Source organism: Chaetura pelagica, unplaced genomic scaffold, assembly GCF_000747805.2.
Source record: "Chaetura pelagica isolate M959 unplaced genomic scaffold, ChaPel_1.0 scaffold142, whole genome shotgun sequence".
Taxonomy (NCBI): Eukaryota; Metazoa; Chordata; class Aves; order Apodiformes; family Apodidae; genus Chaetura; species Chaetura pelagica.
The window spans coordinates 272,738-288,803 of NW_009952973.1; the positions used below are offsets into that span (position 1 = coordinate 272,738).

General features: G+C 39.5%; 1 protein-coding gene across 1 annotated transcript in view; it reads left to right on the plus strand.

Moving 5' to 3' along the window:
* The first annotated feature begins 1,606 nt into the window (after positions 1–1,606).
* SNCA (synuclein, alpha (non A4 component of amyloid precursor)) overlaps positions 1,607–16,066 on the plus strand; it is a 53,794-nt gene continuing 39,334 nt past the window's right edge. Inside the window, exons 1-3 of the mRNA XM_009995868.1 lie at positions 1,607–1,727; positions 7,952–7,993; positions 14,976–15,121. Of these exons, the coding sequence (XP_009994170.1) occupies positions 1,607–1,727; positions 7,952–7,993; positions 14,976–15,121 (309 nt within the window). The remainder of the gene's footprint in view (positions 1,728–7,951; positions 7,994–14,975; positions 15,122–16,066) is intronic.

Sequence of the window (16,066 nt, forward strand, 5' to 3'; positions counted from 1 at the left end):
TATATCTATTTCCTGTTGCACGTCCTCTTGTGGGCGCGGGGGAGGGGGGAGCAGCCGGGCGCCTTGTGCCGACGGCGCGTCAGCTGGAACCGGTGGGGACCCATATGGTCGCGTCGCCCACCCCTCCTCGGTAGGTGCCTCTCCATGTACACTTGTATACGTATACGTGGTCCCGTCGTCCTGCCCTCTCCCTCCCTCTGCAGGTGCCCGTGTGTTTTGGGAGGTGCCCGGGTGCGGCGGGTCCCGGCGCGGCCCCTCGCCCGGGGGTGGGAACGCGCGTGGGGACTCCCGCGCTGGGGGAGCCGGGGGTCCCGCGGGATGGGGCTGCCTCCCCTCGTCTCTGGGGGTATAACCCCCCCTTCCCCAGCCCCAGGGTAACAGGTACCGTAGGCAGTTTGGCTGGAGCAGAAATACTGCCTTTCTTTACACGCTCGTCACGAGTTAGTAAAAAGCTGCAGCAGCCCAAATGCCTTCCTAGACATCCATTCCTCCCACTCAGCATCTGACAGAGAAAAGAAAAAAACAGGCAGTGCTTTTTTCTGTGTGGGTGGAGGAAGAGAAAGGTCTGTCAATAACGGATTTATCACAGGGACCCTGACTTCGTTGTTTTAATTTAAATTATGGCTTTAGTAGTTTTAGTGTTTTGCTGGGTTGTTCAGCTGCCACAGAACTCACTTGATGGCTTTAGTGCAGTGCTTTTAAAATCCTGCGTTCTTGCTTATGCTTTTTGGTAAAATCTTGTCTCAGTCCTCATACATGTAAATAACCCATTTGGGAAAACTCAGTTTCGAGAAGAATTATGTGGACTGTGCACAAAATGCTGGACTACTGGAAAAGCAGCATTATCTATTTGCTCCTGTCCTGAATTATAATGGCAGTTTCTTGCAACAAGTTAACATTTATCATTTAGAAGGTGTGGGTTTTGTTCTGTGTTTGTTGGTTGGTTGGTTTGTGGGTTTTGTTTGTGTGGGTTTTTTGTTGTTTTTTTTGTTTGCTTTTTTTAAGTTGCTGCTGTTTTTTTGAGTTGGCTTTTTCATCTGGATGAGAAGTGGAGTGTCACCAAATCACAGAGGTGAATCTTGGAATTTGTACATAAGCAGAACAGTCCTCTGGAGGAAATGATTCCTTGGTAGGCAAAGAAGGGACTTGTCTTACCAATGAATTGTCTTCCAACCAAAACTGCATTACCAGCAACCTCTGTGTAGGATTCTGTGGAAACAGGGTCTCCCAGCTTTGCTTGGATGAAGGGAACTGCTCAGGAAGCACTGTTTAACTTAGTATGTATGGCAGCATGTGTGAAAATGTAAAGCTGAATCACGTAATTGTACTCCTTTCCTTTCTAGTAATTTAACTGTTCTTTCTATCTGAAATACTGAGTGCAACCTCACATACAAAGATGTCTGTGTATTGCTGATAGAGATGAGGAGGAAAGCTACATCATATGGGGGTATAAATAACATAATTTTAAAGTAATTGTGATCCCATTCAGTTTTAATAATTTTTTCTTTGATTTCTAGGATAAAATGCCAGAACCAAATCTTTCTGAAAGGGTACTGTCTTTTTCTTCTTTTTTTTCTCTAGAGTTGTGTGAAGAAGTTCTTCAGCCATGGATGTGTTCATGAAGGGACTTTCCAAGGCAAAGGAGGGAGTTGTAGCAGCAGCAGAAAAAACTAAGCAGGGTGTGGCAGAGGCAGCAGGGAAGACGAAAGAGGGTGTCCTCTATGTGGGTAAGTGAACAACAGCCATCACCCTGCTGGTCGGTGTACAACAAGTGGAGAGTTGTGCCATCCCCAGCTCCATTTTTTTGAGGCCTAGTTTTGGTTCTTATGTCACTGTGTTGGGCTGGCTGTGCGTTACTGCTCTGTGGAGCCACATCTGTACTGCCACAAAGAACAAGGTTGTGTTGTAGGGTGTGCCTTGCAATGCAGGTCACTAGCTGGCCCTCTATTCAAGAAGTTTGCTAGGTTAAGGCTGAAGGGCTAGTTGGTACAGAGGAAATAAATTTTAAAAATAGTTAAAAGCTGAAGATGAAGGTAACTTCTCAGCATCCTGTAGAACATACAAGTTTTAAGTGGAGTTTTAAGAGAGGAAACTTGAGAGGTTAATTTGGGAACTGAGCAAAAGCCATTCTGTCTGCTTGGGATGTGGACAGTAATATTTTCTATAACAAAGTTCTGTACTTACTGTTGCATTTCCATAGCAGATATTTTCCATGGTTTCTCATGAAAGAACCACTGGAGTTAATAAGGTAGGTCAGGTAGACCCCAAGGTAGCAAAGCCGTGAAGTGACTTATCTAGGTCACAGAAGAATCTTGCACAGAGCCAGGGATAAAATTCTTTTCAAATCCCAGACTGGTACTTTGATTGCATGATCATTATCTTCACTTAGCAAGTATCAGGCTTTTGAGGACTACCTTGCAAATGCTGCTATGAAAAATTTGCAGGAAAAGAATCTGCCAACACTGTATGAGTAAGTGGCCATTTAAAAATAATTATGGACCTATTTATCCTATTCATCAAATGAAGTTGTTCTCTAAAAAAATGGAGAGCAAAATACACTATTTTCTGTAGGCCCTTTCACTTTTTCTGATAACATGGCAGGTCATTTCTGTAATGGATGCTTTTCATACCTAGGAAGATGTGTGCAGATACCAAAGAGAAGTTAAAAACCAAGAGAGTTGAAAACCAGAGACATTTCTTCTAAATGGCAGCACTGGGGGCTCTGGAATTCTGATGCCTTTTCAGGATTACCTCTGCCCTTGCAGGCTAGTGCCAGTCAGATATGACAAATTATTTCTGCTTCAGGTGGTTTGGACTGCTCGTTTGAAGTACACTTTTCTCCTGCTGAGCCACAGCAAAGCTCAACAGAGATGGCAGTCATTTTGAAAACTAATTGTAAGATGAGTCTATTTTAAAATGAGTGCCTGCTCATTTTCAGTATATCAGACAGTTGTTCTTTCACCATACATTGTGCTTGATACTGGAATTATTTTTCAAGGGTAGAGCTTTCTTTTTTTAATTTTGTTTTCTTGTAGTTTCTGAACATGCTTCTAGGGTAATTGATTTCTTTGTATTAGAAATCTACATTAAGTGCTAAATTAATCATTGTGTCTGACCTCTTCTTCAGGTTGCTCAAAAGCAACAGATTTCCTGTTGTCTTCAGAGACACTTTGGCTGAGGTTGAACTTTGGAGAGCAGGCTTGCTATTTATTTCAAGAATAACATACTGAGGGCAGTGGAGCCCTGAGCTGCAATAGGGATCAGTGCATATGACTGTAGTAATGGTGAAGGATTCTTCCCACAGCAGATGGTTGATTTCAGGGGTGCAGAGCTATAAGCACAATTTCAGTCATGCAGACGAAAAGCCCTTGGTTGGAAGCTGTCTCCAGGAGCTCTGACAGCTCCTGTGTCCGTGTGTGTGCCTGCTTATACCTGCTTGTGGGGATGCACAGTTTCCCCAGCTGAAGTTTCAGCAGTATCGAGTAAGGGTAAGGGGGCAATGAGGAGCTGGTTATTTGTCTGTTTCCCAAACACACAGCAGGGGAGTTCTTCCCCTGAGCAACATTATCCAACACTGGTGTGATAATCTCTCTAGTCTGTAGGCTGATAATGGTTGCAATGCAAAAGGTGGTGAAATTCCTTTATAAACAGAGAGGAGCAGCACACTGCATTAGAGCTTCTGAAGGTTTATCGCTCCTGGTCTCTATCACTGGGTTTTCAGGTGCAAGTTTCATAGCCACATGATGCTGTGAAAGCTGCCTGGCATCTCGCAAAAAGGATCCTAAGAACAATGGGCAGAGAGGAACCTGTTAATTGTTTTTTATTTTGACAGTGAGCTCCCTAACATTTAGCTTTCCATTGCTGCTGAAGAACTAACAATATGCAAAGTCTTTAGTCCGTATCCTCTGGGTGATATGGTCTCCCACTGAAATCAGTGGAACTTAAGTCAATATGGAAAACATTGGACCCTTTTGTCTAGGCTGCTGTTAGCTATTATTGTATCATAATTCTACGTGGTAAGAGTTCTGCTAACAAAAGCTACTTCTTGGGATGAAGTGTGGTCATTGTATCTTCTCCCCCTTCTTTCTCTCTTTCTCTTCCCTCTTCTCATTTCTTTTTTTTTTTTTTTTTGGCACAAGAAAAATTTACTTTGATACAGAGGGAGACTTAGAACTCTGAGGGAGAGTGGTGTATTGGAGGTTTAGCTGGGGATATTTTGCACTCTCCATATTGAAGTATGTTCTTTCTTTGTCCTGTTTTCTTTGTCCTGCTTTTTAATTCCCAAGATACTATTCAATACAGTCTGTAGTGTATTTTTATGCTTTTTATGTTTTCATGTGTTCTTTTTCACCTACATTCCTCTGCTGATGTACTTCAGCATTGGCCAGCTGAAATCAATGGCTTTGTCTTGACTTGTACAAACAGCATCAGAACCTTTGCCTATGTCAAATAATGTCCCGACCATTGCTTAGAAAGGAGGACTGAGACTTAGCAGTCCTGTGCTGTGTATGCCATAAATTTAAAACTGGGTCTGCATGTACCCTTCAAGAGCTGTTGGTGTGAAGCAGTGAGGAAGTAAGTGGTAATACTTACTTCCACTCTCTTTAAAATTAGGACCTGGGAGAAGGAGGGATGCTCCTGCCTCCTCTCAATGATGTACTGCTCAAGAGCTCCTCTGAGCTCTGTGTATGCTACTAGAGAGCTGAAGTTTTTGTTCAGTTGACTCTTTAGTCCATGTTCAGTGCTCAGGAATGGAATTTTCCAGCTTGATTGTTATGTGTTATACCTTAGCAGAACGAAGAAATAGTTTATCAGGAGCAATGTGGCTAGTGAATGAATTGTTTACTACTCCCAGTGCTTACCTGGCACATGGCCTTAGAGTAGAACTGTTCAGTCATGACCTATTTGGCAAGACCATACAAATTCCTCTGCTGCACTCTTTTCTTAAGGTTTCTTACTTTCCTTTGATAATAGAAAAGCCGCCGGAGTAGTAAAGGGACTCTAGGTCAGCCTGGTGGAATAATGGACTTCAGCACTTAGGAGCAGGTGTTTTCCCTAGACCATGATTTCTCCTTCCCCTAGTTTGGGCTCGTGTCTCCCTGTCTTTAACCATCTCTTACCTGAATCTCACAGAGGGCTTGCTTGAAATAGTCTGTTCACCTCTTGGAAAGCCCAGAAATGAGTGTGTTGCCAAGCTGCTGATACACACTTTCTTTTGGAATAATGATAGGAATGGTAATAAATAATTTCATTAAGAGAGTCTATTGTATTTTTTTATAATTACACGAAGACAAAAGGCTTTGGCTTCTCCTTCCCCTTGCACAAGTGTGCATTATAGGACAGAGGAGTAGCATTAACATGCATTACTATTGCTTCCACATCACCTAAGTAGTGTTGGTCAGTGTCAGGTTCCATGGTCTTTATATTGTCCCTACTTCCATTCCTCTGTTCCCCCTGTTGTGAATGGTATGATGAGCAAGGTCATTGATGTTTTCAGAATATCAGAATGAAAGACAGCAAGTTTCTCTCAGAAATGTGGATGATCAGCTTTCCTTCATTACCAGCCAGAAGTCATCCTACAGAATTAAACTGTTGTATTTATAGTCCTATTCTGGCAGATCCTAGTGTAATTCTAGATTTTGTAGCTGTGACTGCAGAAACAGCTACTTCCATGCAAGTGTGCAGTAGTGGGGCAAATAGTATTGAGCTCTAACATATGCTGTAAGGTCTGGACTACCACTTAGCTGTTTTTTGGCCAATTAATGGATTTGGTTCTGCATGGCTCTGCGAGCAGAGATTTTGCTAAAGAAAAACCTGTCTTCCAGTAGCAAAAGAGACAAGCATTAGTTGTGTTTATAGCAGCGTTACATCAGGGTAATTGAAGTAATAATCAGCTTGTATATGTCCCTCTGGAGATATATATGCATTGCAGGAGTCCTCAGGGCATTCTGTTGTACCATCCATCTCTTACCAGCCCTAGAGAACTGAGTACTCGCTCTTCATGTGTTTTCATGTGTTAGTGGCTTGACTTGCAGGCAGTAACTTCAACAATACAAAAGAGATATTGGCCAGATCTAACACTGCATTTAAAAACATATGGTTAATATTAGGTGTTCCAATAGATGCACTGTAAGCCTGAAATGGTGTTTAGTCTCTTTCTAGAAATCAGTGGAACTGTCATCTGCTTAGATTCCAGCAAGTGTTCGAAGTGCTTCGCTTCGCCAGGTCTCATGGTGCCACAAGATTGAGAATCAAAGTCCTAAAACAAGTCTTTAGACATTAACACCTTGGATTTAATAAACTGTATGGTTCTTTCAATGGTAAATATTTTCACTTCAGTAAGTCGTTTGGGGTTTTTTTAAAGAGAAAATCAGAATAAAATAGGGAGAAAGATTTCTCAGCTATTTAGCCACTTCATTAGCTTGTAAAAGGAACATATCATTTTACTTGATGAAACTTTTCCCCCCGTTATTTATCATGGATTATTATTCTGCTCTAGCTCATAGACAACAGACTTTTTTCAATGCCCTGAACAATCTGATAGTGCCATAAATTGGCTTCAGTTTCATAAATTAGTGCTAGTAGCAAGTAAGACTTTGAATGAACTTGTATTTTATTTCAGTGTTTAATTGTATTATTGTAAATAATTTTGAGCAAAGTTGCTTTCTTCTAATATATTTCTGCTCATACATTTTCTTCTAATGTATTTCTGCTTATATCAGTTTGTATAAGATTTTATGCATAGCGTTAAGCCCAAGTTATACAGGTGTTAGAAGTGTAAAGTCAGAAGTATAAATTACAATGCCACAAATACTGAATGACGTACAGACAAAAAATTGCATTTGAAATAAGGCAATTTCTGTTTTGTTAATATAAAAAAATATATGAAAAATTTCATCCTCTTAGGCAGACTAGGGTAAGATGATAAACTAGGAGCCATAAACTCTGTCTCTGTAATGCTTAATTGTTAAGCACCATACTTGACAGATGAGTACTAATCCCTGAAATGTAGCCAAATTATAAAGCCTACTAAGGACAAGTAGAGTTTTGGTATGGAAAACAACATGAAATTGCATTTTTAAAAGCAATATATGTTAATTTGTTTATTTTCCCATTAAAGACAGTAGAGATGGTCCCTTTCTATGCAGTGTGGTAAAAAGTCTTAGTATTTTTACTTAGATGTTACAGAAATTTGTTTGATCTTCAGGGTGGCAGAGCTACATTGCTTACACAGGTCTTGTGTTACATCTCAGTCTAGAACTAGCTCTAGGTTCCTGTCTGCAGAATCTTTAGGTGAGTTGTCACATGAGCCCGTGACAAGGAGGACACCAGATGTGGCAGATGTTGGCTTTGACCCCAGTGGCATTTTTGTGTTTGAAACCTATCTACTGTTTAATGTTTCAATTTCAGATTAATTTTTGTCTAAATCTGGCTAGCACTACAAGCACCCCATGGTTTGAACCTCTAGGTCTTCTGTGGGTCAGTAATAGTTGTTAATCCTTGCAAACTGAAATCTGGAGAAGAGTTAAAAGATTAAATTGTAAGGATCTTCTGGAAACTTTGGCTCTGATCTGCTGCAAATGCATGCATGAGTCTCATTAGGATGTTAACAGTAACATGCTTTCCATTCATGTAGGTTTGCAAAGTGGGAGGCTTAATTAACACCACTATTAAAAAAATGGCATGGAAGCCAGTACATACAAGTAATTAACTGCAAAAGTGTTTCCCATATTACTCACCTTTCCACAGTCAATGAACATTCATGCAGTTGCTCTTCATTGGTGCTTTTGCCCTTTGCCTTAGGTTGAATTCCTCTTGAATAAATTTTCATAATCTTTGGAAATCCCGTGTACAGCTGTATATAATCTATATATTCATCTCCCTTTATTATCTGCCTAGGCTTTGCCAGTACTTAACATGTCTTTTCAACCTAATATTGTTCTTTGCTTAGGTTCCAGGACCAAGGAAGGAGTTGTTCATGGTGTCACAACAGGTAAGGCAATTATCTTTTAATTCCAGCTGCTTCTCTATGTTTGATTAACTAACCTTTTAGTTGTTAAAAATTCCATGTAATTTTGGGAGCACTCCAATTTATGGATGACAGAAGAGGATAGATAAACTGAGGCAGAAAGCAACACTCATTTTGTCAAAGTGCATACACTGTTTTACAAGTGAATATGTAAATTTAATATAGTTATTTATATGTGAGAAGGGTCTTTTGAGGGATGTTCTGAATCAAAGTCAAGCTGTACTATTATGAACTAGGAGACTAATGAAACCATATTACTGAACAGAAGGAAATAATTTACTTCTTCAGAAACAGATAAATTGAGGGTCTTCTGTTGTTTGTTTATTGCCAAAGGTGAAATATTCTACATGGCATAAAAAAGTGAATTCTTTCTTAATAGCTTGGGTTTTGGGGGGATGGTTTTGGATTTGGTTTTGGTTCTTATATTGCTGTAAAGTACTTCTGCCTATAGAATCTGAAATTCTGACTGACATGTCCAGATTTGTCTCCTTGTGATCTGAGGAGGCAAAACTGATCTGGAGGTGGGAGTGGAGAAGAGGGGTGCCACTGGAGGAGGGCTGTGGAAAGCCAAGTGGCAAGAGACCTGGGCACATGTCAGGAGGACTTTTTCCTCCTGATTTAGGAGATCATAGATCTGACGCCAGTGGACAAGACAGGGATTAGTGCAACAAATGAAGGAAGGAAACGTAAAAGGAGCCTCTTTCATACAGTAGGGACTGTAAGAGTTAGGTAGAAAGTAATAACCACAGGGAGTCTTTACAATTAAGGCGAAAGAGGTCAGCAGTGTATCCAGGGTTAAGACTTTCAGACTATTGTCATGTCTTAACCCCAGCTGGCAGCTGAGCACCACAGAGCTGCTCTTTCACTCCCCTATGGTGGGATATGGGAGAAATGGATAAAAGTTCAAAAAATCATGGGTTGAGATAAGGGTCTGGACCCTCTTGTCATTGAAGTTTGCTGCCTCTCTGGGCAGCAGCTGGGGCCCCAGTCAGGGATGTCACCGAGAAATGGACAAGTCTAGAACAATTTTCAGACTGTTGCCTGTTCCTCATCTTTCATGTAGGTACTCATGAAGTTGCAACCAGAACTGCCAGGTCAATCGAAATTGATTTGGGGCCCTGGGAAGACTGCTAAAAGGTTCAGGAGGATAGATAGTGTTTTCCACAATCTTCCCAGTAATGGGGAGAGACTTTGGAAGAAACAAGTATGCCCAAGACATCAATTCCTGGCTCCAGGACAGGTGCCTCTGCTAGAACTTTGATTTTTATAATCATGGAAGTGTCTTTGAAACACAAGGTATGCTTGGGTCCAATGAGATCTTACTCTTCCAATGAGGAAAATGTGTCTTTGCTTGTAAGCTGTGAACTTAATAACCCCAGCATTGGCTGTGCTCTTTGTGATTCTTCATTCCAGCCTGAGGTGTGTTTCAGATAACACACAGTGCAGTTTCAGATAAGGTGTGCTTGATGTACTGTTAGTCATGCTGCCACTGCAGTACAGACAAGCCCCATTGCTTCCTACATTTCTAAAAGATTCTTGTCACTCATCATTATTTCCCACTGGAGCTGGTTGGGTGGGAAGATACAAGGGAAATGGATTACAGGAAATAAATAAATCAATTTTGATAAACTAATTTGAATTTGTCACAATTATGAGGCTTTTTAAATGTTTATTTTAGAATTGCCTAATCTCTCAGTAGCAACAGCGCTTTTAACTTTGAAATTAAAAAGTGTTGGGCATGTATATTTACACTAGCATTTCTACACTGAAAGAGGGTCCATTTGCATTTTAATTTGACTTGCAGGTATCATTTTAGGTATAAAAAGAAACTAGTAAACAACAATGTGTAGTAAGTGGCAAAATGAAAAGTCTTCAATCTCTACAGAGTCCTTAGCTCACTGTATTGCATTGAACACAACGTGTAGTTTTCTGCTATAGAATATGTCTTCTGCAGGTGTGAAGAAAATTCATGGTCAAGAAATCTAAGATTTTTTGCCCTAAGAGATTAGAAAATAAATAATTATGAGAGCAGAAAAAAGCTTCTTTCTTTTTGTTCCCTGTACAGCCAGTGTATCATTCACCTATGCTCACATGAGCCTATGCAACTGTAAGTAAATAAATGGCAGTACTTAATATCACAACACAAATGGCTGAAAAGTCAATCAAGAGTATTTTTAGTAAAGAAACCGAAGAGAACTTCTATGATAGTGCTTCAGAATTTAGCCTCAGGCTGAACGTGCATCCTGTTGTTACAAGGTTTGAAATCTCAGCTTGTCAGACCTCAATTAAAAGAAATATTAAGAGAGATCATTGCTATAATCAGTTGAGGATTGCAGTAGAATGAGATCTGAGGCACATATATCTAACAGCATCACAGATGTGGGAACAGTAACTGACAACAGTAGCAAGTAAGTTAATAAGGGTGATGTTCACCCAGCTGGCTGTGGTAGAATAAAAGTCAAGGACATTTGTACATGTATGAAATGTGCTCAAGCACTGGGACTGAATAGTAGGCTAGCTTAGTGAGGAACTTCTTTCCCTTTTCCTGACAGAAGCAACCGGTCTTGAATGCTGCAAGTTTGCATCCTTATCTGATTGCAGTATGTGGAGTGAGATAGGAAATTTTAGGTAGATTAATAGAATTTTGGACATGTTTGAAGAGATGTTCAATTTTTTTTTTTTTCTGAAATATATGAAGCAGACTATAAAGGCAAACATAAGGAGAGCACCTCTGTTACATGCTGCTCCTATGAATAGAAAATTCTGAAAAGTTACTGCATGTTTTAAGTAAAAACAGTGGCTGCTCCTCACCCACTTTAGGAAATGGGAGACAAAGTTAAACACCTAAAGCTTGGGAATAATGGGGACTGTGCCTCAGTTTGCTCCCTCTGGCCGACTAACCTGAAAGGAGTTTGGCTGTTGAATGAATATGAAAATACGTAGAGGGCATGCAGGTTGAAATGTGGCAGTGAGGAGACCTAATGCAAAATCCGGAGAGCATAGTTTCTACAATGAAACAGTATGGGCTTGGTTGTTTAAGAACAGAGGAATTGCTTGGGAATATATTTTAAAAATTAATAATAAAAATATTAAAAATTGCAAGACTCCAAAGAGTTTTTCTGTCAGGCAGAGAAGGTGAGTGAAACAGGTTATGAGATATAATATGAAGACACTGAGAAATGCTAGTGAAGTTGTCTTAGAAATCAAATCCATTTAAATCAATGCTGTTGAAGTTGATGTGACAAAACTGCTTTTTAGGACAGTTGTGAAGACCTTGTCTCTTTTCACAGGACTAGGAGTTTGTTAGTTCTGTTGGTCTTATGATGCAACAGAATGTTAATATCATGTGAAACCTGAGGTGAAATAATGCATTTTCTTATGTGAATAAAACTTACTCAAGAGGTTGGAGACAGTCAAATGCAAACTAGAATCACAGATGAAAATGAGAGTGTTTTCACAGTTGTGCAGTCAGTCCTTCCTTACTGTCGGAGTTTCAAGGTCTTGTTAGGTTTCCTACTGGTTAATAGTTTGTCATTTAAAAACCTTTGCTGGTGAAGGGGCTGGAAGCTGACACACCTTGAAATGCTGATCATCCAAATATGCTGTTTGGTCAGCTGCTTTCCAAAGCCAGAAATACTAGACTGAGATGCTTTTTGCTTTAAACAAAGTCCTGCTTGTAGTGGGTTTAATGGCATTGAGACATGAAAATGAAGATACGAAGCTGTAAGCCTGTTATTGGTCAGGTCGCCCTTTGGCCCAACTTCTGAAGATGAAGGAGGTTTCCTTATTGGTTTTATGGGGTGTTAGCTGTTGTTATCTGATTTACCTGCCTAATTAACATGTCTTCTGGCCTTTGACTTCAAATGCACAAATCATCCATCTTGCTTATCTCCCAGGGATAAATGTCAAGAAAAGTACAGTATCAAAGGTGAAATATTTACTGTCCATGTCCTGATGATCAAAGTAAAGCACAGGCCTAAAAGCCTTTGTGCATGTCCGTTTCCTGAAACTGAGTCAGACACAATATGAAGTTATGAGCTATAGTCAGGTGTTTTGCTGAATTATTTTTCTTAATTTTTCTTAATTATTTTATCTAATAACTTCTGTTCTTGCCATTCTTAATAATTGGTATTCCTGTCGTGTTTCTTTTAACTCCATTAGGCATGTTACAGTAAATTGTATGAATTGAAGAGCCCACGATGTATTGATTGGCTTCTTTGTAAATTCATTCTTTAAGTACCTAAGGCAACCTTATTGTCTGAAATACACACTCAGAAGTGTATTTACTGCAGAAAGACTAACTTAATTCAGATAAATCCTCCTGTTTTCATCTACTTTTATTGTTCAAAATTGAAACAAACTAGTTCTGATTTCAAATAGCTTCAAAGATTTTGCATTGATATTTGATGTTAACCAGTGGTCTATAATAAGTACAGAAAAGTTGGCTTTAATGTTGCTAACTTTTGTACAGTGCTACAGTCAGTATTAGAATTTCAGTTTCAAAGTTGGCTTTGACATGGCCAATGTACACCATCACAGGATCATTTACTGGAATGGAGTGTCGGTATAAATGGGCAGAAATAATCAGGCCATAGAACAGCAGAGCTCTGCAGAAGTGGATTTACTCAGTTCTCAACACTCTTGACAGAAAGCAGACATCAACTTTACAAAGACTTAATGCCTTAAGATGGTTAAAGAACCTGGTATTCAGATTAATTTAATTAGTTGGTATCAACCCCCTGCATTCTGAACTGATTTCTTTGTGTGCATTTTATGCTTTTCCCATGTTACTACTTAGTGTAAGCAATAAAATACATGAGACTGGAAACACTTTTTCTCCTTCTCATCTTGTCACTAAGGTTTCAGAGCTGAAGGGTCACAAGGCTGGAGTTGATTTATAGAGTTGCTCTGGTAATAGGGACTTTGATGGTGTATAGGTATTCCTCAGAGACAGGAAAGGCGACTCTCTTTCTCCTACTGGAATGAGTGTTTTCCAAATATATGCTATGTGCTGGATTTATTTTCATGGCCCAGATTTCTGAAGTGTGTAAGAAATCTTTTATGGTGTTTCCTGTGTCAGCTTTTTTATGTTATGTCTGTGTGCTGGCTTTGACTGGGGTAGGGTTAATTTTCTAGTAGCTGGTATGGGGCTATGTTTTGGATTTGTGCTGGAAATAGTGTTAACAAGTTTTAACAAGTTTCCTTCTCATAATGTTGCTCAGTATGCTGCTAAAAGACTGCACAATCATGTCTTAAGGTTCTTCAGAAGTTATGTGTTTCTAAGACACATCTTAAGATATGTGTTTGCAAGAACCAGTGAAAAACTTCCTATATAAATTTCATGTGTAGAATCTAGAGCTTCTTCCAGTCTGTAGTTGGTAATAATCAAATGGGACATCTTAACAGATGTCTTTATCCACTTGCTAGCATAAAATTAAACCTTTCCTGCTGGCAACATTTGCTTTTCAGCAAAGTTGACTTTTGATTTTTTTACCTACAGAAAAACATGGCAGTAGAGTGATGGATAGACATAATTGAATTTCTTGTGAATTTGTATCTTATTAGCATATAGAGGCTGTAAGATAGTTGAAACAGATTTTTTTCTACTTCTACTTTCAATGTATAGTCCGTTGTCCTGCTCTATAATAAAAGGTCCTGGTTTTGGCAGAGATAATACTCAATCAGTTACTAACTTTTCTCTCCAAGTTACCTAGGATGACCATTAAATTATCTGCCTCCATTCAGCAGATATTTATTATTTGGGTCTTTATTAAAAATCACTTATTTGGTATGTTGTTTACCTTTTTAACTTTTTCCTAATTGTTATTTAATGTCAGTCATAGTTATCTATGCTGTGTGCTCTGTCACATGGACAGCTGATACTCTTTCTATAGGGAATTAAAGAAATCTAATTTATCCATATAAAGTCTTCTCTACATACGTTTCCCAAAAAAGTCCCTGAAAGGGTGTCCTGTCTGCCAAGGAGAATCCGTCCCATGTTCATAAAGCTAACAAATAGAGCTGTGAATACCTTTTATAGATCAGATGGGATTTGGGCTAGAGGAAAGAATAGGGTTACTTAGAACTACAAAACTGTATGCTGGATGTTTTTGATGACCAGTCCGTTGTGTAGATAAGTAAATGGATGTGTAACTTTGAGGCATGAAGTCATCCCATTTTGCTGCAGTGCAAGTGGCTGTCAGAAAGAGCCCTTGAGGATGAATGAGCAGAAAGAACCCAGTGGTATTTTGAAAGGTAGAATGGTAACTGCTGATGTATATGTAGTCTAAATGAGTTGTTGTTTCCCTGGGGCATGGAAGTTAGCTATTAATCCAGTTTGCTTTGGCATCTTTGGCATTCAGTCTTTTTGTAGATTAGTATGTTATAGATGGACACATCAGCAGTGGGGCAGAAATCTCAGAGAATCAGATAAAAGCTTGCATTTTAAATTCTCGGGTTGAGCAACAGTAGCTCTGCTTATTAATCAAGTATATATATTAAAAAAATAATAATAATCAATGTCTTTTGAGTCTAACATAAAAAAATCTTGTCTTCCATACCCTGTAACATGCAGCAGTGTTTGGTAGACTAACTGGAATGCATTTCCAGACTGGGATATACTGAATGCAATTATTATACGTTACACAATGAGCTGGGCATAATAAGGGCCCTTAAGTAATTCCTTTTCTTCCCTAAAATACAGCTAGACGTGAATGAAAACGTCAAACATCTTTTACATGTAAGAAATTGAGCCACAAATAAGATTTATTTTTACCTCTGCCATTTCAGTGTTACCAGACGGATAGTCTCATTTCTTAAGATCCACTCGTGGTTCACAAAGTGTAATGGCCTTATGGCTCTTCATAATGTTGGGCTGTCAGGGACAGATAGATAGGTATAGCTCCCAGAGCCATAACGTGTTTCTCCATCTTCTGCTTATCCTCAGTGGCTGAGAAGACCAAAGAGCAAGTGTCTAATGTTGGGGGAGCTGTGGTGACAGGAGTGACGGCAGTGGCCCAGAAGACAGTGGAAGGAGCAGGGAACATTGCTGCAGCCACTGGTTTGGTGAAGAAGGATCAGCTGGCCAAGCAGGTTTGTTTATTTACAGTCTTTTCCTGGTAAAGAAGTGATTGATGAGTGGCATCCCTGAATTAAGGGGCAGATGGAGTGGGGGTTTTTTGTGTCCGTCGGTAGGATGAATGCAGGATGATTTGTGTTACACTAAACAAATGAACAGCAAAGAAAATGTCTACTATTTCTAGCTTGTATTTTGAGTAACTTGCAGGATTTGGTAACTTGAGTATAATTGGGCATGGAATGTTACTATTCTGAAAAGTTGTTGAAGATTTGGATCACTGTTTAAAGTGTGATCTAGTGGTGATTCTGAACTTGGCAGCCTCTCATGGGGGGCCAGTGGCTGTAGGATCGCAGTACAGATGAATGGGAAGGTAACTGTTTTTCCAAATAAGTCAGGATTGAAAAGCATCTGCTAGAGTTGAGAGATCAAACAGCAAATGTCAGGTTTAACAGCACAATTTGTATCCTCTGCAGATGAAGAGCAAAAGGTTTTGTGTACCAATTACTGGCCAGTTAGATACATTGTATCTGAAGTCAAGCTCTAACTGGAGAGTCACTATCTTCCATTAATGGAGTGACACAAACTCAGAAATGCCTCTGAACTATTCTGAACTCTTAATTTACTCTAGCTCATACTGTAGGTGAGCATTCTCATAAAACACTCTATGGATATTTTTATTTCAGCACTGAGGTGAACATTAAGTATGTGCCCAATACCAAGCGTTATTTGTGCTGCTGATACACTGCAGTTACGTTTTTTCACTTACACTGGGTGAAAAGTGACCCCAGACAGCTGGTGGGAATAATGCTTTCCAAACTGTGTATGGTGTCCTATTTGTCTCTTCTGGGTTATTGTAATCTCCAGACTTCCTTTTGTGCTGCTTTCTGTGTGAACATTTAAGTGTTGGGGAAAAAAAAAAAGATTATGAAGAGTACTGGTGTTTTCATGAAAATATGTTT